The sequence below is a fragment of the Plectropomus leopardus genome, chromosome 23 (genome assembly GCF_008729295.1).
Source record: "Plectropomus leopardus isolate mb chromosome 23, YSFRI_Pleo_2.0, whole genome shotgun sequence".
In the NCBI taxonomy this organism is placed as follows: Eukaryota; Metazoa; Chordata; class Actinopteri; order Perciformes; family Serranidae; genus Plectropomus; species Plectropomus leopardus.
Window position 1 is genome coordinate 16,751,456 of NC_056485.1, and position 25,370 is coordinate 16,776,825.

General features: G+C 40.1%; 1 protein-coding gene across 2 annotated transcripts in view; it reads right to left on the reverse strand.

Moving 5' to 3' along the window:
• tesk1b (testis associated actin remodelling kinase 1b) overlaps positions 1-25,370 on the reverse strand; it is a 43,306-nt gene continuing 17,936 nt past the window's right edge. For both annotated transcript variants that reach the window (XM_042512102.1, XM_042512101.1), the window contains 9 exons: positions 14,768-14,889; positions 14,563-14,611; positions 12,082-12,228; positions 10,533-10,615; positions 5,401-5,491; positions 4,733-4,816; positions 3,189-3,275; positions 2,169-2,265; positions 1-1,941 (listed from right to left, as the gene is read on the reverse strand). In XM_042512102.1, the coding sequence (XP_042368036.1) occupies positions 854-1,941; positions 2,169-2,265; positions 3,189-3,275; positions 4,733-4,816; positions 5,401-5,491; positions 10,533-10,615; positions 12,082-12,228; positions 14,563-14,611; positions 14,768-14,889 (1,848 nt within the window). In that variant the 3' untranslated portion in view covers positions 1-853. The remainder of the gene's footprint in view (positions 1,942-2,168; positions 2,266-3,188; positions 3,276-4,732; positions 4,817-5,400; positions 5,492-10,532; positions 10,616-12,081; positions 12,229-14,562; positions 14,612-14,767; positions 14,890-25,370) is intronic.

Below are 25,370 nucleotides of genomic sequence, written 5' to 3' on the forward strand. Positions count from 1 at the left end.
TTTGGTCCCCAGATTTTGCATTTTTAACAGCATGCTGACTAGCGCAAAAAAAAACTTCTCAACTTGAAGCAATCTCGGTTGACGGAGATTCTCTGAAGATTTGAATCTCCGACTTTCAAAGGGCAGTCCTAGTATTTTCGCCACCTAAAAGAAACATTATCAGCCTAACTGCATGCTATATAGTAGGAGTCTCTATGCTATACAGACTCCACCGACAAAAACTGAGCTGCTGCTCTATTGCCATCGTTTCGATTAGGTAGTTAAGTTTGTGTTATTGTGTGACTTAATGCTTCTGAACGAAACGTTTTAAATGCCAAAGTCACACAATGACACAAATTACTTTTTAACGCAGCAATAAACCAGCTGATCCTCAGTTAAATCACTGATTTTCCTCTATGGAGTCTGGCTTTTAAGACAGCAACACAGCTTAATTTTCTCATTGGAAATCACTGTTACATAAAAGTAAAGTGTTTAAAAATACTCTCAAAGATTTTTTTTTTTAATGTGGGACTTCTTTTAGGTGGCTAAAATATGCTTTGTTGCTGACCGCCATTAACAGCAGCTTCCATCTTGTACTCCGGTTTGTTTCTCTAGGGCATCTTGATTGACATCCACTGTATGTAACGTACCGTCTACGGATAAATTACCCATAAAACCGCACTTTAAAAAATCTGAACCATCCAGTTACGAGAGAGAGCCAACCATGGAGTGTAAATTGTTCCGCACCAGAAAGTGTGTGTGGAAAATAAGCAGGATATTGCTGCGTTAAAATCTGTGCAAATTCTGAGAAGACCCACTTAGTTTCCAGGGAAGAGCTTTTGGTGCAGTTTCTAAATTTTTTTTTTTGTGTTTTTTATGTCTGCGCCCCCGGCAAGGCGAGTGCCGGCTCCAGGCTGGTGGTGGTGGCGGTGGGTGTCGGAGACGGCGGCAGGCCCTTGGGTCCTGGGCAAAGCAGCCCACGTGAGGCTGCGTGGTCCCCGTTCAAGTTCTTGTAGGGGTTCCTGCGCGGCGGAGCTCTGAGACAGAGCGACGGGAAACGAAAGCCGGCCAGGCAGCAGCCGGGACAGGAGATCACCTCCTCCTGGTCCAGGGAGTGTCCGCTGCCGGAGCCGAACGGGGACGAGCCGGCGGGGTCGCTGGGAGGGGAGTGGTAGCCGTTGTTGTTGGCCGTGGTGGGAGTGCTGGTGGTGGTGGTGCTCCATCCCAAAGGTCGACTCACGACCACATTGTTGTTATCCAAATGAGAGAGGGGAGCCAGGCACGGGGGCCCGTTGGAGATGGCCGACCCCCAACCGTTTGAGAAAGTTGGCGTGGAGGGTTGGAGGGGAGTAGAGGAGTGCGATGGAGGAAGGGAGAGTTTGGAGTACGGAGATGAGGTGCTGTCTTGTGTGTCCGGGGAGCTGGCGCAGTCCATTGGCTCGTCCTCTTCGTCCTCCTTTTCCTGCAGGTCGAGCGACAGAGGCAGACCTGAATCACTCTCCTCCCTCGTCTCCTCTTCTTCTCCCAGCAGTCTCTCTTCTTCACTCACTCCGTTTATCTCGCCGTTTACCTCACACGTGGACTCCTCCTCAGTCAGGACAGTGTTCGGCGCTGACGTGAGGTGCGGCGGAGGCGTGCACGGCAGAGAGTGGCAGCGCCTGTGCCTCCGCGGTAGCTCGCCGCTGTCAGTCTCGGACGCAGAGAGGTCGTCGCAGTCTGGCGGAGGCGGCAGGGTGAAGGTGAGAGAGATGACAGACTTACTGGGAGTGTCGAACAGCTTGATCTTGCCGCCCTTGAGGTCCTCCCTCTGAGAGAAGGGGTTGACCCAAGCGGGGACCGCCATGTTGACAGAAGGAGGCGTGTCAGGAGGGTGGAGCATGTCGGATTTGCTGCGGGAGAGGCGAGGATCTGACGGGAGGCAGAGGGATCGCCTTCGCAGAGGCCCGATTGCTGGAGAAACCGCTTCAAATCAAGAAAAGTACAATGTGATTAATATCAATCTGCAGGAGCAAACATGTTTACGGTGCAGAGGGGCTGATGAAAGCTCGCTGACAGTGAGAAAGTGTTATGTTTACCATCTTCAATTAGCTTATAGCATGCTAGCATGTCTCGCCAACGAGCTAAAAGCCGACATCAACATGCAAGCTCACAATGATGACGCCAACATGCTGATGCTGAGCAGGAATCACCTTTGACTGTTGGTTCATCCTTCTGTTTCCTCTCAGCCTGCCTCCTCTCCAGCTCCACGACGATTTGGGAGAAAGATGGACGGAGCTTTGAATTCATCTGAAAGGAGGGAAAAAAGCAAGAAAAATTCAACACACTAAACGGTGCACAGAGGAAAGAGACAACAGTACATCTTCAGAATTTGAGTTAAATCGTCATAAAATTGCAGTGCCAGAAAACCTTGCTTGATGTCAGAAGTTGGACGACGCCACCGTTCTCTCTATGATGTCAGCCCATGCAAACCTTCTGGCCTCATCTTTATATTAAAATTACGGCTAAAAAGTATTTAAACACAATTTAAACTCTTTTACTGCTCTGTATAAACATGACAGAGACAATGAAGGATAAAAACACGGAGCTCCAGCAACATTTGGCACTCAGTATAAAAGAGGCAGAGGTGTCATACAATCAGTTATAATAATAAATATAATAATAATAATAAAGTTTACTACATTTTAGATATTAAGAATCCATTACAAAATTTATGGCAAACCTTTTTTTTGTCACCATGCAATAACACTAAGACATTGCACATAAGCATCGCAGTTTGCACTGAAATGCATCTTTTTTTTCAATCTGTTGCACTTACAGTTTAGTAATTTTAGTGATTTATATCATTTTTAATCATGCATGATGGATTATTTTTACATTAGCATGTTTAAAGAAAATCTTGCTTACCCCCTGCAGTACTCTAAAGTACCCCTAGAGGTCAGTGTACTCCAATTTTAAAAATACTTATTTGGAGCATGTAGTTAGTGGTGTTGTTGTACTGCATTGTGCTGCACATTAGAGTAATGCACCGACACTTGAGCTGACATGAAGCAAAACCTGAGACTTTTTCACCACCGTGAAGTCAAAAAATAGGCTAATGACACAAATGACCCTGCAGTTTACAAAAGTGGAACAAAGGGTGAAGGCGGGATGTGTGTGTGTGTGTGTGTGTGTGTGTGTGTGTGTGTGTGTGTTTCAGATGTGTTTCTTACATTACAGCAGGCGATGGCCAGCTCCAGGAAGTCAGGCGGACAGTCACCCACCATCTGCTGAAAGTTCTCCACATCCAGACCAAAGTCCTGTTCAAAAACCAAAGATTTTAGATGTCAGGGTTAAAATTGGTTTAAAAACATTTATTTGGTTGTTGTAAGAGCCATTTATAATACACAGGATGAACAAAAAATATATATCATCATATGTTTGATGTTGAGGTGAGCTACTGCTGCCAGACAGTTAGCCCTTTGAAACCTGAGCAAACTGGCTTGCAAAGAGGGCTGTAAATTAACAAGAAATAGCCCAAAAATGAGCAAAATCAGTAAAAAAAAGTTACCAAAAATACCTGAAAATGAGGGAAAAGGGGATTGAAAAAACAGCAAAACAACAACAACAAAAAAACCCACAACAAAACAAGAAAATGACTTCAAGAAAGTGCCAAAAAATAAACACATTTTCTTTTCTTTTTTTTCCTGTGACACAATTTTAAAAAAATATTAAGAGGACTGTAAATGTAGATTTGTAGACATATTTTCCTTTCTTTTATTGGATGATATCCCCGTTAATTTTCAGATTATTTCCTTGTCATCTTTTTTCAGTCTGAAGCATTTCTTGCCAAGTGGTTAATTTTCCCAGGTTTAAGTGGTCTAAATGCTATTAACAGGCGTCTGAATGCAGCACAAGAAAACTGATGTTTATCCAGCTGTTCAAGAGTTAAATGGCTTCAACTACAGTAATACTAGATGACCACAAGGGGGAGAAACGCTCCTGTGCTAACCTCAAAGACCATCCTAAAGCTGATGTTGTGGCCTACATCCAAAATAAATACTAATTGTACACAGTAACATATTATTACGCTTGCCATTGTTGCACTGTTTGTGCTCACAAGAAATGGTGCATCACGTGCAAATATCGAACTGCAAAAGTGTTACTGCAAAAAGAAGAAGCAAAATGTTTAACTTGTTAATTATAATATCTTTTTTGCGGAGCTGTGAGCAGCTTCTCTTTTTGCTTTTGCAATGCATTGCAGGACAACATTAAAAGCATATTTAAAAATAAAGCAGTTTTGTTTGAATGTACTTTGTATTTGCACAGTGAATAATCAACAAAAGTCTCTTTTTAATACAAAAAGATCACGAGGCATATGTATTTTTTCAGGTTTTTTTTTTAAGCACTTAAGCGGACATCTTTTTTTTAAAATGCACGCTTCTTTCAAGATAAGAAAGTCAGCTTCCTGTTTGTTCAAGATGACAACCAACTGTTAGATTCCAAAATAAGATATCCACCATTTAACATAATCTTTAAACCATCTTCTGAGTGGTGTAATTGTTGCTTAAAGTAATTTTGACATTGCTGCTTGCACAACAGTCTCGTGATTTTGAAATATTGACATACTTCAGTAAATTAATATAGGAACTATCTTAGAAGATTTGTTTTTATTTTTCATGTGACTCAACATGACATGAGACGTGCATGAGAAGATGAGTATGTGGTGACAGAGAGACGGGGGAATCGTTAATGATGACAAAGTTGTCATCGGTACCTTTTTGCGTGGCAGCATGTCGGGATCGGCCTGTACCCTCGCAATAATCTCACACAGGATGATCCCAAATGCAAACACATCCACCTGCAGAGAGAGGAAGACGAGCCGATCAAAGAGAGAGACACGTCGAGTGTTAAAGATCAGATGTGCTGTTTGTTTTGTGATGTTATGGCTTTAAAAAACTGACTTATTGAATGACATTTGGTCAAATGAAAGTTATTGACCCTAGAGTACAAGCAAACAACAATCTTTTTTTTTGGTGAACAAATCAAAAATCTTAATTTGTCTTGTTGGCAAATTATGTAGATCTGTAGGTCTGAAAATCTGATTTATGCAAATCTACATAAATTGCACCTTTTTTTGCAATACAACCCAAAAACATGCACTACATTTGGATGTTTATGCTAATTGCAAATTTCCTGTTAGGCTGCTTAACACAGAAAATGTCAGGATGTCCACTAAACTTTGCACAAAAACACAGGTCAAGTGGTTAACGCTTATATACCTAAATTCCTGTTTGCCTTCAACATAATAACTGGTGTATTAAATATTTATGGCCTTATTTCAGTGTGTGGGTGCTGCGTTTATTTGACTGGCTTTCATCACACCCACTGTGGACCTTGAACTCTTGCAGCAGACGGGGAACGAAGACAGCGATGTGTCAGTACCTTCTCATTATACACCTCTCCTCTGAGCACCTCCGGGGCCATCCAGTAGGGGGAGCCGACGACAGCCAGCGGATCCTGGTCCTCATCCTCACTGCAGAGAGGAGAGAGAGGAGGGAGAGGGGGAAGCTTCATGTTAATCACAGGCTTTTCTAATTTTCCTGTTTTGTGCCTCATCATCTTCTCTCTCCTCTCTTCTTCTGCCTGTGACCTGAAAACCAATCAGCGCCATCTTTAAGGATGTCTCAATTCCTGAAATGCATCTCAAAGAGAAAGGAGGCACCCAGGAAGTAAAAAAGAGGCACAGCACCCAACAAAATGTCATATTTCATTGATTTTGCTTTAAGATGACAGATATGACGCTGAATAGTGGCCCGAAAAGTGTTTTTGCAGAACATGGTCGTGTCACAACGATGTTAACCTTTGACCTCTTGGATATAAAATGTCATGACTTTGTCTTTTTATCCACATTTGTGTGAAAATTTGTCATAATTAGCATATAAATCATTACATTACGGCTAAAAATATGTTTTACGAGGTCACCTTGACCTTTAGCCTTTGACCACCAAATTCGAATCAGTTTAATTCTTAAGTCCAAGTGGATGTTTGTGCCAAATATGAAGGAGGACCCTGATGGCCTTCTTGTGATATTACATCCATTAAAATTAGACAAACGAAAGGCCACAATGACCTTGACCTTTGACCACCATACTCAATCAGTTTATTCTAGCTTCACATTCTCCACAATATATTTGTGGTGCCACTACAAACTGATTTTATGACATTTCAAATGGTGTCGTGACAATTACAGGGGGTTACTGCATATAAAGAAATACCTTGGAATAAGAACATTCAGCTGAAACAATTTATTAATTGAGCAATCAGTTGATTGACCAAAAGTTTTGATCATTAGTTAGTTAATAAATCGGGCAAAATTTGCAAATATTCTCTGGTTCAAAGTGCTTAAATGTGAAGATTTCCTGCTTTAAATTTCTCTGTTGTTCATATTCAACTAAACATCTTTGGGCTTGGGACTTGGACAACAGAAGCATGTGAAGAATGTGACAATGTCTCCTTGTCCTTTAAGGTTATTGTGATCGTTATTCTGACATTTTTTAAAGGCCAAAGGATTAATTCACAAAATATTTAGCAGATTAAAATCAATAATGAAAACACCAGGAGCTGTTGCCACACTAAAAAAGGGTCAACTACTAGATAAAATATGCAGATATGTGTTTGTGTGTTTCCAGACGTCTCCACAGTGAAGCATGGGAAATAATGAAAACATATTTTCCATTCAGGAGAGCAGCGATTTGAAAGAGACAATGACAGACGAGGAAATGGTCTGACAAGAACTGTCAAGTAAAGCAGGACTCACGCTCCATTTCATTAACACAGGACTCAATCAAGAGAGAAAGAAAGGAAGAGAGAGAGACAGAGAGATAAGAGAGAGGGGTTTTATGGGGTGAAAACCGTCTTTGAAGTGTGTGTGTGTGTGTGTGTGTGTGTGTGTGTGTGTGTGTGTGTGTGTGTGTGTGTGTGCACTTCCTCAGTATCTAAGAAACCGCAGTGTTTTTCAGTTATGTTGAGATATCGTTGTGCAATTTCAACTGAATAAAAAGGAAGGAACAAGAATGTGCAAGGGCGACATGCTCAAACACACACACACACACACACACACACACACACACACACACACACACACTGCTGGCAGATACTTCCTTTCTGTGCTATTTCCATCTGCTACTGCGGGCTATGATACTGCAAAAAATGCAGCGAGGGAAGTGATGGCAGAGGGAGAAACGAGGAGCCGAAATGGTCGCGGCTCCCAACGTAAACACCATTTGGAGAAGTGGACCGACAGAAGTGAGAAAACAGAGAGAGCGCAGCAGGAAACGGAGCGAAAACAGCTCGACAGAAAACTCACAAGTGAAGAGAAAGAGTGAAGTGACGACACCAGAGGCATGATGGGACACTGAAGGACAAATTGGTGCGGCAGAGATCCAGTCAGAGCAAAAGGAGGAGGACTGGAATAGTTTGACCTTATTTGGAGTGCTTTTCCTAAACCCCCTTCATCTCCTCTGCTCTCCTTCGCTCCAGCCATCCCTCCTTCCCTTCGTGCCACAAGCACAGCAGTCCAACACAAATACACACACACACGCACACACACACACACTGGAGAAGGGCTGTCAACATTCTCTGTTAGCGCTCGGCTACAGGATACAACAGTGTTTGACTAAAATATAAAAGCAAACATGCCCTTGAAGACGACGGAAGCCCAATTCACCAGCTGCTATTGAAACAGAGGCTGGAGCAAACAGAGGCTTCATGTTTGGTAGCTGCAGGTATGCAAAAATACACACGACAAAACACACACTGAAGAGCTGCAAATGCAAAATATCAATTTTTTAACTTTGTTTTCAGCTCAGTGGACATGCATTTACAGGGTCCCCACAGCTTAAGACAAGTTAGATTTAAGTGACATTTTTAATGCCACTCAGGATTTTTTTTTACCTGTTTTAAAGCATTTTATTGAGAGGGGCTGCACAAATACACACAAAGATAGAAAAAATACAAAACCACAGCATGAATATGATCATGCATTTACATAACTAGTACAGACGCCACTCTTCTCCAGGATTTTTTAAATTATAAAAAAATAAAATAGAAAGAAGAGAAGAGAATAAATGGGAAACAAGCAAACAAATTAAATAAATTAACTGAATTTAATTATTTTTAATTTAATTTTACAATAATCAAATTTGAAGGAGGAAAAAAAATGTACAGCCAAAAATTACTCTACTTATTTTTTAACTTTTTGGTCAAATTAAAAGGTCAGTCCCTTTACTTTAAATGGTGCTCATAAAAAACAAAATAATAATATATCCTGATCTGCCTGACATTAATGCAAGAGGCATTCTGTGTGTTCTTTTAAATTAGATATTATCTTTGTTTTGTTTATATATCTGAAAAAAAAAGATTCATAATATGCTTTAAGACATTTTAATGCCAATTAAGGCATAATTTTTGAATGAATAAATTAAATGTCTTGCATTGCATTTAGTGAAATGCATGAAGATCCCCAAAGTTTTATAGAAATTGCAAACTTTGCTACCCAAAAGGTGGCCGGGCACAAACAGAGACACACAACACACACAGTACAGTGCAGGACAGGTTACAGAGGCAGCTGCGTCGTCTCAGTGAGAGTTGAGTGTTTACTAAATGACTGCAGGCGCAGAGAAGAGGGAGGACGAGGAGCTAACTGTGTGTCGAGTGTGTGTCTTTACATGTGTGGGCAGGAGATGTTCTGGCTGCCAGTTAATGCTGTTATTGTTTTTAACTCACTGTGACTGTTGACCCGCTAATGGAGAGACGATATTCATAAAGAAAACAAACTGCGTAGTTTGGGTCATGGACATATTTGGACTTTGAGGAGATGTGATGTAGAGTCATGGATAAACTGGGAACAAGAGAAATTACATTCACTGGAAGTCATGTGCTTAATCACAATTTGACCTAATTGGAAGATTTTTTTTTGGAAGACTTCCAAGAACTATGCAGCATTTAGAAAAATACGCTTATTGTCTTTATGGGCAAGAAATTGATGAAAAGGGTAAAATTACGCTGATTTTTGTGTCGAGCTAGACCGATCAATTAGTCAGCTATTACACTGATTGCCAACTAATCTGATAATTGATAATCAGTTTAACTCTTTTCTTTTAAAAGATAAAAAGTCCAAATTCTCAGATTCCAGCTTCTTAAAAGCGAACATTTTCTCGTCTTTAACTCCTCTATGACCGTTAACTAAACATCTTTGGGTTGTGGACAAAACAAGACATTTGAGGACGTCATCTTGGGAAACACTGATAAACATTTTTTGACCATTTTGATCATTTTAAGACTTAAACTGTAAGACATTTGTGTGACTTCTATTTATTTATTTATTTTTAAATTAGCACATGATTCTTGAGTTATGGCCAAAAACATGTTATATGAGGTCAATGAACACCGAACTCTAATCAGTTCATTCTTTATTCCAAGCGGGTGTTTGTGTCAAATGTACTATTGTGGTCATGAGAATGAGACACATGCAAGGTCACAGTTACCTTGACCTTTGATCACCAAAATCTATCAGTTCATTGTTGAGACCAAGTGGACGTTTGTGCCAAATTTGAAGAAAATCCCTCAAGGTGTTCTTGAGATATTGCATTCACAAAAATGAGACAGACAAAGTCAAAGTGACCTGGACCTTTGACCTATGACCACCAAAGTCTAATTAGCTCATCCTTGAGTCCAAGTGAAAGTTTGTGCCAAATTTAAAGAAATTCCCTCATGGCGTTATTGAGATATTGCATTCATGAAAATGGTATGTATGTTTTGGACAAATAACCCAAAAGCATAAAGCCTTCAGCACAAGGGCATAAAAAAAGGTATTATTTTATTTTGTTAAATAAATATTGACGTCCAAACAGAGTACTCGAGTACTCATGTCTATCCCTATTATATGAAGCAACATCAGGACGCAGAATCTTGCGTCAGGTCACATGGGAAAACATTTTTAGTGGGGAAGAATTTGATCATACACCGTTGCGGGAGATATGATGTCACTGGACAACCAGCTGAGGAGAATAAATCTGGACGGTTGTAACTTTGTCGGTCGTTTACAGTCACACGGGCCAGCGGTGAATTTATGGCGGTGAATAAAACAAGCCACATAAATGTCACAGCATATTTAAAACATACAGCTGCAAAGACAGCGGCAGCAGAGCGTAGAGCCGGCGGTGCGTCATGGCCGCCTTGAACTGACGCCTCACAATGTTAATAAAAGTTCCCCAAACGGTGAGCGGCGGTGCAGCGGGCGCTTAACCACAACTTTCAGCAGGGAGCCAAAGTGCGCCTACAGTACATGCATACTTTGGAAAAACCCCGACGGTGCTTCGGTGTGAGTAATGCGGCTCTTTCTGTGTGTGACCGTGTCTCATCGGAGAGGAAAGAGAAGCTGTGGGAGACGCTCGCTCAGTCTGATGTGACACGAGGGACAAATGAGACAAAGAGAGAAGTGGAGGAATGTGATTTATTGAGCGTGACTTATCTAATCACACAATGTTGATAGAGAATCTGATGAATGGACTGACCTATAATCTGGGATTTTCTCCGCCAGGCCAAAGTCTCCCACCACCGCCGAGCACACGCGGCCGTCCCAGCGCACCAGGCAGTTCTGCAGAGGGGTCAGAGGTCACACACATCACTATTAATGCTGTTAAGTGTGTTTCAGTGTGTTATACCACTTGGAATGAAGTTTTTAAAAAAACAAAAGAAAAACAACAACTTCAGGACAAATTTGTCCAAATTTTAACTACAACATAAAACATGGCTGTTTCTTTTCGGTCAAGTTTAAAGTTCTACTTCAAATGTTGAAAATTGTTTAAACCTTTCTTGAGTTGAACACGTGAACACGTTTGAAAAACATATTATGTTGTCAAAAAGTATTCATTTGGTTTGCCTTAAAAAAAGCTTGTTCATTTTTCATTTGATTGGATGTGGTAAATGTACATGGGTGTACTCTATCCTGAGATTGTGAACTTTTTTAAGATTATTTTTATTCTTTAAAATCGATATTTCCAATTATTTTTAGATTTTACGCTACAATGTCAGACAAAAAAAAGACTGATAATAAACTTTTTTCAGTGTCTTAGAATTTTTATGTATTTCATAAGATTGATTTGTGACATTTTTTTACCAATTAAGACCTTATTCATAGATCAATTAATTTAATGCCTTTTAAGGATCCGTGGAAACTCTATTTCAGTGTGCGTGTCCTTTCGTCTGCTATAAAGGAGTTTTAGGTCTGAGGCAACAGTAGCTGAGAGCTGCTGATGCTGGCTTTAAAAGAACAGAAATGGTTGGTCTCTGTGCCATTTTCCACTACGAAGTGATTATTTCACCATGTCGACTTTTACCACAGTATCTCCACAGCTGATTTGCTAACAGCCAACTGTTTCCAGCGTGTCAACATTTCCTTTGTAGACACTGTAAATTGAGATTTTAAATGCATCGATCCAACTTTTTCAGTCCTGATACCAGTGTTTATTCATTAAGCTGTATGACTCACGGTGAGGACGTGACTCGGATAATTCTTTTATGACTTAGGCAACATCAGGCTCGACTTAAAGCTACAGTTGATGACTTTTATGAAATAACTTTGTGCCGGGGCGGCCTCTAACCGGGGTTCCTACAGATTATGGCAAATTAAATTTAAGACTTTTAAAGACTTTTTTAATGCCTCTCAGGATGAAATTTAGGACCAAAAATTATGAAAAAATAGAACCCAACATCATTAACCTGCCACATGTCCCACTGATCTATTTGTTGACGTACTTGCAGATGTGTGACGCACCTGCAAAGCCTTTAAGTCTGCACCTGAGCTTTTGACTGTTTCCAAAACCTACATTAAAACGCTAAAGATCATCAAATGGTTTCCAGTTACACGACGCTCGTTTCTGTTTGAACAACATCTGTGCGTTCGTGTTCTTGTGGATCATCTATGTTAATTAGGGGCAGTATCTTGTGCGTGTCATACACATTTAACGCCTCCTCAGGAGCAGACAGTCCCTGGTGTTTAGTGATGTGTGTGTGCGCGATGTACGAGGGCACTGATGCGTGTGTGTTTGTGTGCGTCGTCACCTTGGAGGTGAGGTCTCTGTGGAAGATGCCCTTGCTGTGCAGGTACTTGAGTCCACGGGCGATGTCCAGGGCCAGGGTGATCCGCACGCTCCACGACAGGTACACGTCGCTGCCCAACAGCTGCTCCAAGTTCCCGCCGTTGATGTACTGCATCGTCAGGATACGCAAAAATACGTTTATTACAAAGGCACAAATCAACATACACGAGTCCATTTAGAAACTGCTTGGATGTTAATATGAAAGCTGCTTCTCTCACTGTCTGAAAAGCACTAATGCTGTAAGATTGCTCTTTTTAGTTGATGTTGTAAGATGCTCTTTTTAATTGTCCCGTTAAATTTATTTTATTGCTTCTTTTTAAGGTTACATGATCAAAATAACTCATGTCCTTTATATGTGTATATATGTATACATGATTAAAAAATACAGAAAAAAATACAAAGTAATTCTACAAGAAGAAAAAAACACATACAAACAAACACACACAAAAAAAAATAAACTGGGTTTCGAGAATCGTGGAATTTCCCTGGTGTTGGTATCAGCTACTAAACTGTATTGAGAATTTACTGCTTTTCTGTGATTTACATAAATGTAAATTGAATATCTCAGTGTTAAATGTCAGGACAAATTATGCAACAAGGTGAATCTGTCTCTTAAGAGTTGTCTGAACCATTTTGCTTTTGGGATAGTGACAGAGACAGAAACAGGAAACAGGTTTGACATGACACAAAGGTCACGGAGGACGTTGTGGTTATATGCTATATACTGTATGTTGACCACAGAGACCAGAATTTCCCCTTTTCTGACATTGTACAGCCCTACTGACGAGTCAATACCTGAACCGTAAAGTGATTTCACCGTCCATTAACTAAATTTCTTAACAGGCCCCTTTATTACCAGTTCATTATTTTAAAAACTCACTCATTTTTAACCCCTGCATGTCTGAAACCTGCTGACCTTTTCGATCAATACGACATGATGACCTGTCACATATATACTGCCATTACAGGCAGCTGAGCACCAAATCCCCCTTTCACTGCTGAGCAGCTAAGTTACCATGGCAACGTCAGGTTGACCCATCGCACGTAAGAAACGGGGTGAAATGTCACGAACTGCCCGACCTCAGTCTGTGTAACAGAGTCAAACTGTCAGACAGCGGTGGGTGTTTTTACTGTGTTTCAGACAGAGTTCACACAGAGAGGTGTGTGTTTGTTAGATAAAAAACACGACAGCTGCTGCTTTTATGATCAGCCGCTTTAGAAATCAAAAGATAAAATCGGATTTCAAGAGGAATGAGTATAAAAACATGGAAAAATAAATCAAAACATCTCAGTTTCTCAAGTTTTTTTTTGGTTTACAGCAATAAAACAGCAGCAACAATCCACCACAGAGACAGATCTTAACAGTGACTGGTTGAAATATAGTTAGAATTAACATTTTTATATATTAATTCTAATATTCTAATATTTTATACTATGAATATTCTTTATGGAAAATTGTACTTTGAATAATTTTGAATCCAAAGAGCAGCAACTTAAAGTATATCTTACATCATTAATGTTTTGTCAAGAACGTATGAGGGGAAACTTTTAATAAGCATCATTGATTTTTCGGGCTGACATGACAAGTGTGCTGTCAAGCTCACCATTAATGCAACCAATTCAGCATCTAAACAAATGTTTCCCCTTCAGTTCCTGAATTGTGGTGTTGAGTAACGGCCAGAAACGTGTTTTTACACATTATGATGTCGAATTGAAATTGACCTTTGACCTTTTGGATATAAATGTCATCACTTCATCATCTCAGACATTTATGTGAATTTTTTTTTTACATACTTTGCGTATGAATTCTTGAGTAATGCCAAAAATACAATTTGTGAGATCACAGTGACCTTGACGTTTAACCGCCTTGAGTCTAAATGGATGTTTGTGCCAAATTTGAGGGAATTCTCACAAGGTCTTCTTCAGATATTGTATTAATGAGAATAAGACTGACCTTTGACCAACAAAAAAAGAACCAGTTTATCACTGAGTCAAAGTGGAAGTTGGTCTTAAAATATTGCATTCATGCGAAGGGAGCCAAAAAATATAATCCCACGAGCCACAGCTGTTGGATTTAGGGTGTAGAAAATAAAAAATGATTTCTTTCAATTACAATGTTCACTGTAACAATTATGTAGAACTGTATGTCTAGCACGCAGCTGGCTGTTAAACTTGCAAATTGAATGTATATATTTGCCTTGAATGCAAGTATTTTTCAGAAATATATATCATATATGTTTTCTTATTGCTTCTTTTATTTCCTTATACTTTCTATGTCTTTTAATACATCAACTATGTATTGTATTTCACATGACTGTACTTGTATAACCGAAGATCTTGAATCTTAAATCTAAAATGCCGCCACAAAATTAGTGCTTGTACTGCTGTCAGGGAGTTAAGTGATTTTGTTTTTTCACTAGCAGCAGGTTCATTAGTGTCTTACCTCTGTGAGGGCGTGGAGCTGTCCCTCGTGGACACACACTCCTATAAACCTGGAGACAGAGCAGACAAACACTCAACAACAGTTTATAGACACATGAATATGTTTCATGACAAGTCAAGGTACTTTAGAAGAAAGTTACACAACCAATGGGATAACAACATCATCAAAAACAAGGAGAGCATGTTGGAAGTCATGTTTCAGTTACCTGAGTATGTTGGGGTGTGATAGTCGGTTCATGAGCTGGACCTCCCTGAGCATGTTGGCTCTGTTACTGGCCAGGATGTTCATCTTCAGAGCCATCACCTGACCCGACACACGATGCTGCACCTGGAAAAAAACCCCACAAAAAAATGCTTCTATTTTGATCCAATATTGACACCAAAACTATTTCAAAACTGTAGCTTCAACATCATCTGTGTAGAAATCTGTGAGCCAAGAGAAATTATGCAATATAGCAACAGAAAATACACTTCTTCTATTTAATAAAACAAACAAAACGCTGGAGGAATAAATGCTTGTTCCACGTTTCAAAAGAAACATGACAGCTGGGAAGTATTATTTAAAACACCTCAACACACATGAGAACATATAACATTTATATAGAACTGAACAGCCCTTCAGCAAGGCATTTACGATGATAATTTATTATAACAACATGAATCACTTAACACTATCTAAAGTCTTAAATGAAACTGCAACAGTCTGCTGAGTGCAGCTTTACATTAGCAGGCCATCTGAGTTTCTTCATTTGTTTTGGCTGCTTCTCTGCCCCAGCCTGCTGCTATGGCAATGTGTCCGTCTGGTATGGTAACTATGGTGATGCGACATGCCCCCCCTTCAAGCTACATATTTGCTTGGCAAGTAGTTTGAATGCACACAAGCAGCAGACGAGCTCTAAAATCTCTGGCAGAGTGTTGAGAGGAGAAGTCAGAGGTGTTTGTGAGTCTGTCTATTGTGTGTGTTAGTTTGTATGTGTTAATATTGTGTGTTTGTGTGTGACTGGAGTGAGAAATCCCAGTGCTGTATGTTAGATACTGTCAAACTGAGGGAAAGTGAGGAAACTGGCATTATGCAACAACAATGAGCTGCTTTTTAATTTTCTTAAATATTCAGGGTTTCCCACACATCCCCACCACACCTAGAACATTGGCTGTCACAAATAGATATTCTATTTTTGGAGATGGACCGTATTCATTGCACCACACTCTCGGAGCACAGAGCATACTCTGAGCACAGATGGAGCAGCAGAATGTCAGACGCAATTAAAGTTGCACTTAACTGTTCATTCTGCAAGGTCCAAAATTTTGCATTCACTCACAGCTGCTGCTTATCCATTGATCTAAACTGAGAAGCTTCACAATTCACACAAACTGCTGCTGAGGTAAAAAACAACAACAACAGAAAATTATGGAGTTTGGCCTGCGCTGTGCTCATACACCTGCAAAAACCTAAATTTAGAGAGGGGACACAGAATGATACAAAAGAACAAAAGAATTTTAAATATTTGTAGACATTTTCTAAATGCTCTACAGTGTATTGTTGCATTTTGCATGTTAAAAGGGACAAATTTCTAGTGTGTGACTTTAAAAATTACAGGATTATATAACTTAAGAGGCCAGTTTTGCAGCTTTGTTTGTGCTTATTACTGATTAAAACAAGCTTTTAACAGTGTCAAACTAGATAACAAATGTGTCGTAACCAGTGAATATTAAACTAGTCTACATGCTAACAGCTTTGTGAGGCTGTATATAGACACAGTGGTTATTTGAGCTAAATGCTAACATACTAGTAACAGCTAATAATAAAGTTGAAGCGGCAGAAGAGGGTTTCAGGTTGTGACTTCATCAGTGATGAGAGTGTAATGAAAGAATGAAAGGGTGAGTGGGGAGGGAGAGAGTGTGAGGGGTCAGAGTCTGGAGTCAGAAGTGTTGAGCTGAAGTCAGTGTGACAGTGACCTGGATCTCAGCTGGACTCTGGATCCAAGTGGTGATGGAAAAAAACCCACAAAGCCTATTAGAGACCAGACTAGAGTGCACTGAGTAACGCTTTTAATATACACACATACACACACACACACACACACACACACACACACACACACACACACACACACACACACACACACACACACACACACACACACACACTCTTCATCTTAACAGCCAGTCAATGAGACTCAATCTTTGCTGCGGCACTAAATCCTTTCTCCACTGAGCCACTTGAGGACATCAGCCTGTGGCAAAGTGCTGCACACATGCATGGATGCACACATGTAAATCACACACGCATAATTATGTACAGTAGTTCCTCTTGCAGACGAGGAAGTCGAAGCAGAAATTTAAACACACAGCAGGACTGTGGAGAGACTGCAGAACTTATCTGTATACATTTACAGCACTTAGAGCACTGATACTCAACTTATGGCCTGCGGGCCAAATCTGGCCCCTGATAGGGTGCCAAGGGGCCTCCCCCCAACCATTTTCTACTTTACAATAAAAATGAAGTGATTCACACTGGGAATTGTTTTTATACTTTAAGTATACATAAAGGTGCCAGAGTGCATAAAACAGCAACAGAATAGAGCTTGTTTATCAAAAGTGTCAGTGGAGGATCCCCCCACCCCCCCAAAAGAAGTCTTTGCTCTGTCCTGAAATCCTCAAAACGTCCTAAAACCTAAAAAATCCTAAAGTCCTCGAAACGTCCTAAAACCTGAAAAGTCCTAAAATTCTAGAAATGCCTAAAAATCCTAGAAAATGTCCCAAAAAAAATAAGAAATGTCCTTAAATCCTAGACACATCCCAAAATCCAAGAAATGTCGTCAAATTCTAGAAACATCCTAAAACCCTAGAAATGTTCAAGAAATGTCCCAGAACCCCGGGAACATCCTTAAGTTTGAGATGTCCTAAAAGCTGAGAAATGTCCTTAAATCTGAAAAATGCGCTGAAATCCGAGAACACCCTAAAATTCGAGAAACATCCTAAAATCCTTGAAACATCCTTAAATCCTATGAAATGTACTAACATCCTACAAACATGAATGGGGCTACTGAGACTGGCCCCTGGCCTCCTGTCATTTTGCATAAGTGCCCCCAAGCAAAGCCAGTTGTATGTCTCTGATTAAATGTAGGAGGCAGACTGGTAGATGGAGCTCTGCAGCTGAATTCTTTACATGCACGCGCACACACGCGCACACATGTGCGCACACATGTGTGCACACACATGTGCGCACACACACACACACACACACACACACACACACACACACACACACACACACACACACACACACACACACACACACACACACACACACACACACACACACACACCTCCTGCTTCCATTAGCACAGATTTATCTGGCAAACACTTGTGTAGGGCCTCTGCATGGTTGTGGATTTACATCACACTTGTCCCCTTTTTCCCCTGCACACATCTGCCTTCTCACTTAGCTGAAGAAAGTCTTACATGCTCGTCTGGCACACTCCAAAAGCCACACACACACACACACACACACGCACACACACACAGACACACACACACTGACTCATATAGGCAGGTTACAGTGCAAACGTGAGCCAACTGCTGATGCAGCAGGGGTTGGAATTGCAACGCTGCTTCACCCGACTGTTTTGTCCCCTTTAGCCTCCACATAAACAACCCCTCATCATAGTTATTAAAAGCTGAGAGTCTCCAACTTGAGCAACATTTTATCAGTGTGTGTGTGTTTGGCGTCTGAGAAGCGCAACCCTGCAAACACACCACAGGGTATGTGTGGTGTTTCTTTCGAAATTCTTTATGCCAACCACTTTACTGGTCATCTCCATGGACTCACCACAGGAATGCTTATGTCCACGCCCACATCAAGATTACCCCATGATATGGCGCAATTACACACACTCAGAGCAAACACTCACCCACGACACACTCGCATGCACGGGCCCAGACACACCCTAAAGCTCTCCTTCAAAACACACTCTGCCTAGTAAAGTGCTGCTGTCAGCAAAGGAAAGGTCGCAGGCATCCTTTGCTCTCGCTCCGCGCAGCCAACATGTGCAGCGATGTCTGTCATTAGCCAGCAGCCCGGCAGGCAGACTGATGCACAGCGAGACACAGAGGAGGAAGAGGAGGAGGACGTGTCAGAGACTGCAGATGGAGGATGCACACAAGGGCAAGAGAGATGTATTAAACCTTTAAAAGATCTGCGATTTTAAGAGAGTTCAAGCTTCTTCGATAACAAATATGAAGACAGTGTTAGCAAAGAGATCGCAGGAAAATGTGTTTCAGTGTCATCAGCCCAGAAAAAAGTGAAAAAAAACAAGAAAATTAACAAAAAAATGTTAAAGAAAGAAAAAGTAAATTTTTTAAAAAAAAAAACAGCAAGGAAATGACCTGAAAAAGCACCTAAAATATGTAATTATGATCATTACTACATATATTCTGTCCTCAGTGGTAGCTATACTCCTGTGTTTGCTCCATGGATGTGATTTTTGTGTCTGCAACACTTTTCAGGTGTCCAATATGTAGTAACAGGAGAAAATCCAGTCTGCAGAACAAATCATGTTACTGCAGTGTGCTTTGAGTGTGGTCAAGCGTAACCACATGACTGACCACACACACCACACACACACACACACACACACACACACACACACACACACACACACACACACACACACACACACACACACACACACACACACAGCTGTATGACTTTGCCTCTGGACAGTGGGTCAACTCCAAAGGCATCTTTTCCCTCGTGGATTTTAAGGTCACGTCACAGTTTCCCAATGTCACTACAACTGAGGATATTTGGATAAATGATAGAGACTGTTGATAGAAATACATCAAGACTGCTTAATATTTCACTTGGTTTTAGCCAGGCATATAAAAACAAAATTTATGCTTCCAAATATGAATCATCATCATTAAATGTGCAACTTCTGCAGCATTTTAAACTTGACTAAAGCAAAAAAAAAAGCCCTAGAATCAGCATTTCAAGACAAAAACAGGACAGCTTTAACTGATTTGACAAGCAGGCTTTGAGCTGTAAGTGTGAAGGGACTGTGAGTGAAAAGTCCCCGAGGGGGTGAACTCTGCTCGCTCTGTAGGTGCGTCGGAGAATCGAGAAAATTAACTTCTCCTACAAAACAGCACAAGGCTTAAGCCGCCTCCAGAGGCTCTCGGTTATAGCGTGAAGCAGCAAAAAAAAGAGTGTGAAAGCAAGCTGAAATTAGGCACCCAGCCATGCCAGGTCCATCAGTGAGCGAGCAGGGAGGTCCCCCCCTCTGTGCGGCCGAACACAACCTGATCCAGCAGGAGGGGGGACAGTCCAGGTAGCAGAGAGGCTGACAAACAACAGCTCACTCAGTCTGTTGCATAACAGCAACACTGGGCTGACCACGCGTTTGAATACCAGGGCATTCACCAGCAAGGGAGGGTACAGTGACAAAGTGTATCAAACTGCATTATGGGAAATGAAGGATCCAGCGCTATTACAGCTTGACTCTTAAGGCCTTTGCACATTAAGTCCGAATATATGTTCAAAATTGCAAATTTAAAATAAAGAGGGTCTCATGTTTACTAGGGGTCGACCGATATCGTTTTTTTAGGGCTGATACAGATACAGATTATTAGTTGTTAACGAGACTGATGATTGAAACCAAAATGCATTAACAATAAAAATTGATATATTTCTGTGAATATTTGTAATATATTTGGAATATAACAAACTCCAAATTAAAACTGTGTTTAAATGCCTTTAGCAAATGTTTAATCAAAACTGAAAAGTTCAACATCATATACAGCAAGTTTCCAGCAACTTTTTGTTTTTTTCATAGTCAAGTGAAAATTTAAATTAAAAATGAATAAATAAAAATAGCTTCCTATGGTTTTACAAAGCACTGACACTTTCTTTGCACTCTTAATGAATCAATTTTATCTGTAATTATCAAAATAAAATACAAATAATCAGCAAAATGGCAAAAATCGACCCCATTAATTGACCAGGTCTATCAGTCTATCAGCCCCTAAACATTTACACACTGATTCAGAAAATTTGATTATTAAAGTTTTCAGAGGTTTGATTTTCTGCAATTTTTGCATCCACCAAAAGCCTTTAGAGGACAGAGCAGTGAAGAAAATGTTGCGTAACCTGCAGGACACATACATCTGCAAAACAAGAGAGAGGAACAGAGCTCACAGTGTAATTTCGCAACTCAGATAGCCTATTTTCAAGAGGTCAAACTAGGACACATAATAGTGATATTTAAGTGGATGATGGTGATGAAGAGGTGGATGAAATAGAGAATTAAGACTGCACACAGACAAAGTGGGAGGACAGCTCAGCCTCTTCAGGTACACATAAATGTAAGCCAGGGAGGTAACTCCACAGGAGAGAAGCAAAGGAGCAAATATCTTCCCACTTTGTCTTATATTGTGAATTTTTGCAACAAACAGAACGAGTGTGAAACTCGGTGTGCAAGGTCTCTGTAGATAATAATTTGTAACAAATAACAGATTCAAAAGACGCACACAAAGTACATGGATTTGATGTGCAAAGACCGTTTCCAGGGAGGGGACAAAAAGTACAGATAGCTCTGCAGGTTTGATTCTGACCATCCTTTTAGGCTCTTGCAGGCTCTCCAAGTGCAACACCAAAAGTCGCTGGAGCACTTCTTTAATTTGTTCAGGCTTTGGGCTATGAGTGTGTGAACATTTCTCAGAATCTTAAATCTTTGGATTACCCAGAGAAACAGGGACACAGTTTCTGGGAAGAGATCATCCTGATGAATATTTCAAATGTCATTTCACACAGATTTAAATAACCTCAGCTGAATCAGGGAGGAGGCACAGACTTTACAGACTGATATCTAAAAAGATGGACAAAGGAATACAAATCTGTGTGGCTCAGCACAACTAGAGAGGACATATCTTTGTGTAATTCAATGAACTAACTCTTTAAAGGGGGGGCTATTGTGCTCATTTTCAGGTTCATACTTTGTATTTTTGGTTTTTACTAGAGCCTGTCTACTAGCATTAGTGTTCAAGAAACACCTTCTTTTACAAGCAGACATTTTCCAGCAGGAATCTGATCTGAAATTGTGGAGGACTTAACAATATCAGCAACCACGATTACAATGTTAGCATGCAGCTACTTGTAGCAGTGTACTTAGAGCAGGGGAACGACTATAATGGAGTACAGCGGCACCTTCTACCAAGAAAAATCACAAATAAAAACCTCAAAGTATCTGAGTATAGCTTGCTGTAACCGTCACTAATATCACTAATCCCTGATAAAAGCTTCTAAACCAAAATCTTCACAACTAAACATGTTACAGCAGGAAATGTATTTTATCAGCAACCAACATGTTTCCTTGATTTAAGCATGTAGCTACATGTAGCAGTTTACTTGAAGCCAAGGAATGACTATAATGGTGTAACCAATAAAAGCTTTTCGGGAAAACCAGACGTGTTTCAGCAGTAATTTGATCCAAAATTGAGGAAAAATTAACAAAAACAGTGACTGAGATTACATGTTTCCATGACATTAGCATGTAGCTACATGTAGCAGTGTACTAGCAGCTGCAGAATGACTGTAACTGAGTACAACGGCACTTTCTACCGTGATAAATCCCCAATAAAAGTTTAAAAAAGGCTTACAAATTAGGTCGAACATGTTCCAGCAGGTATATGATACAAAATCTAGGAGAAATTAACAACATCACCACAGAGATTACATTTTTCCTTGACGTTAGCATGTAGCTACATGTAGCAGTGTATGTAATGTAAACACTTGCAATAGCTTGTCTGAGGCAGATGACCACGAAGAAATTGGTCACAAGCTCATCTCAAAAAAATCGAGTATTCAGAAAAATGTGGATAAAAAAAGGTTTTTGCTTACACTTATACATTTACCTCATTATTTGAAACTTTAGCTTTGTTGACCATCTAACATTTTAATATATTTATGACAGAAAACAAATAAAGGATAATAGGTCCCCCTTTAATAACTGAGTTCTGCATCACCACAAAAACAATACACCCTGTCTTTGATACAGACTATGCAAACACTCAGCCATTTGTTTACCATCTTGCAGGGGAGCGGCCTTCCTCAAGGTTTAGCTACCGCACTGCCCACATGTGGACGTGAGGAAACACTCATTGTGTTGATGTAAACACACATACGCTGTCTCTTAAGATACACTTACAAAAACACTGGTAACTATAATAGAAAGGAGAGGGAGGGGGGGTCTGAAAAACAGCTAATTGTGCAACTCTTGCCCAACACTTCTCTATTTTAATCCCTGGTACAGCTGAAATATTTCAAACAATAAACACGGTGGTTCAAGTGAAGACAAGCGTGTCACATGCACAGCACTTTCGTGTTTGTGCGGCTGGGCAGAACGTTAACAAAGCTGAATAACTAAAGAAGCAGGCCCTGACTGCAGCAAGGAAGGAATAATGAGGGAAAAGTGCTTCACGAAGCTGCTGATGTTCAAGTCTGCACTGGCTCTCTCATACCATCAGCACCATTCAAAAGCAACACGGACACACACAGAGCCGTCTAATCCCGAAGACTGAAACTGATCATAAGCGCACAGATGACAGCTGATGATGGATCGTGGTTTGTGTGCAGGCAACTCCTAAGAATCTGTTTTTTTTTCCCCTCCTTTGTTGTCGTTGTATCTTTCCAGAGTTGACATTGTTCCAGCAGCCAGGATTTACTCAGAACTGATCACATCCCAACACATCCTGATGGGAGAGTCCCACTATCAGTATCTCTTTCTCTCAAAGACGTGCTCTTACAAGAAGAGTCAAGGCTGAAATTCACACAAAACTGATTCGATGTGACAAAAGATTCAGATAACTGACTTAACCTAAAGGGAGAGGACCAGAGCAGCAAGTAAACTTTATCATTTTCCAAATATCAGCTGTTTAGTTGAAAATTATTGTAAAGTGTGGCAAATGTGCATTAAAATGTCCCCGAGTCCAACGTGATGTCCCTTGTTGCATAAGTGTTAAGGAGGCAAAGTATGCAAAAATATTGAGGCTTTTATGTTGTGTATTATAGACAAAACTTTTCACACGCGTAAAACCAACACTTCGGTGACCTATTTTGTTGCTGTTGCATTTTTTAATTACACTATATCAATTTTTTAAAGAGGATACAAGGATACAATGCAAATTTTGCAATATGATACGGGATGAAAGCTGGATATCCACAATGCATACAGTAAGTACACACATTCGCACAACAGCCGTGTTTGGCAACCCATTTCCTTCACATTACCGCTCTGTCACAAGCAGCTGCCACACAAACACACACCCACACCCACACACTCACACACACACACACACACACACACACACACACACACACACCATCTTCACTCAAGCTGACAGTATTTGTCCTTTGGAGACTCCAGTCTGTTTTAAATCCCCTCTTTACCTAATTACTCTCCTTACTCAGCTTATTATCATCATTTCTCATGTGTGAGCCTTAAATGCGCAATCACGCGCACGCACACACACACACACACATACATACATCTTCATCACTAGGCTCTAGTTGGGCTAAATCACAGTCTGTATGATAATTACTTTACTGACATTTTTATGGAGAAATTCTCACTGTGACTCATATAAATATATTTGAATTTCAGTTTCACCCACTTTTCGCAACAATTAGACAAACATCTGTCATCCGCTCTGAGATTATCATGAAAATGGAGCTACAAGACATTCAGACTTTCTCAACCTGTGCTGTTTGGATTTAAGTTGAGCACACAAATGAGGATGTGACGAGGCCAACAGACAGGTCAAGATTGAAACATTTTCTAAAAAATATTAAAGCTCTCAGTATTTCATTAAAGATTTTTAGCAGCCATAAATGTCACCAGCTGATGAACTGTACCAGCATCAGCTTCACGCTAATTTTCATCTGGAGTCTTTTAGTACACTAAAAACCAGGCCTCCAGAGACTAGAAGTGTTTTCTGGGTATGCACCAGGTGAGCAGCTTCATAGGAATGAATATAATCTTCTGGGTATTATTAACTCTGAGGGCTTCAATATTACAAACACTTATATCGAAATCTAACTTTAAAAAATATTATACATTAATATGATTTTCTACTTTCACTTACTGAATTTTTTTAACCAACATCAGTCCTAATAATAAATATGATATATTTATTAATTTTCAGAATTTTAACCATTTAAATGGCAGGTTTTTGTCATGATGCCACTGTCTTTTTAGATTAAAAAAACCACACACACAAAAAAGTTGTATAATTTAAATATACTACATGCAAAGTATATACATATTTTTATTATTATCACAGCCTGGGATCTGTCTATGATTTGCAGCAACACTGTTCTGACAGTGCAACTAGTGGAAATAACATGTATTTTCACCAAATGTATTTTAGATTTAAGGTAGGAGCTGAGCTGGAAATCCAAAGATTAAACAGAAATACACAATTTTGCCAAAATGTCTGCTGTATGCATGAACACAGACAAAATTATCAAAAAATGAAGCGCATTAAAATGCACCACACAGTCTCTAAGGGTTTAAGTCTATACTTAAAACCTAAACAAACATAGACTACACACAGTAAGCTACATTGAAGAAATAATTTAATATTTTAGGAAACAGTAACACAAGTCACAGGTTCAAACACGTCGCACTGGAGGGTGACACTGTTGTGTTAAACATTAGCCTCTTTAGCTACCGCAATGCCGGCATGCTGTCTAAAAATCATACAGTGGAGCGGCACGATGCCACTGTTGTTTGGTTCTGTTTAAAAACG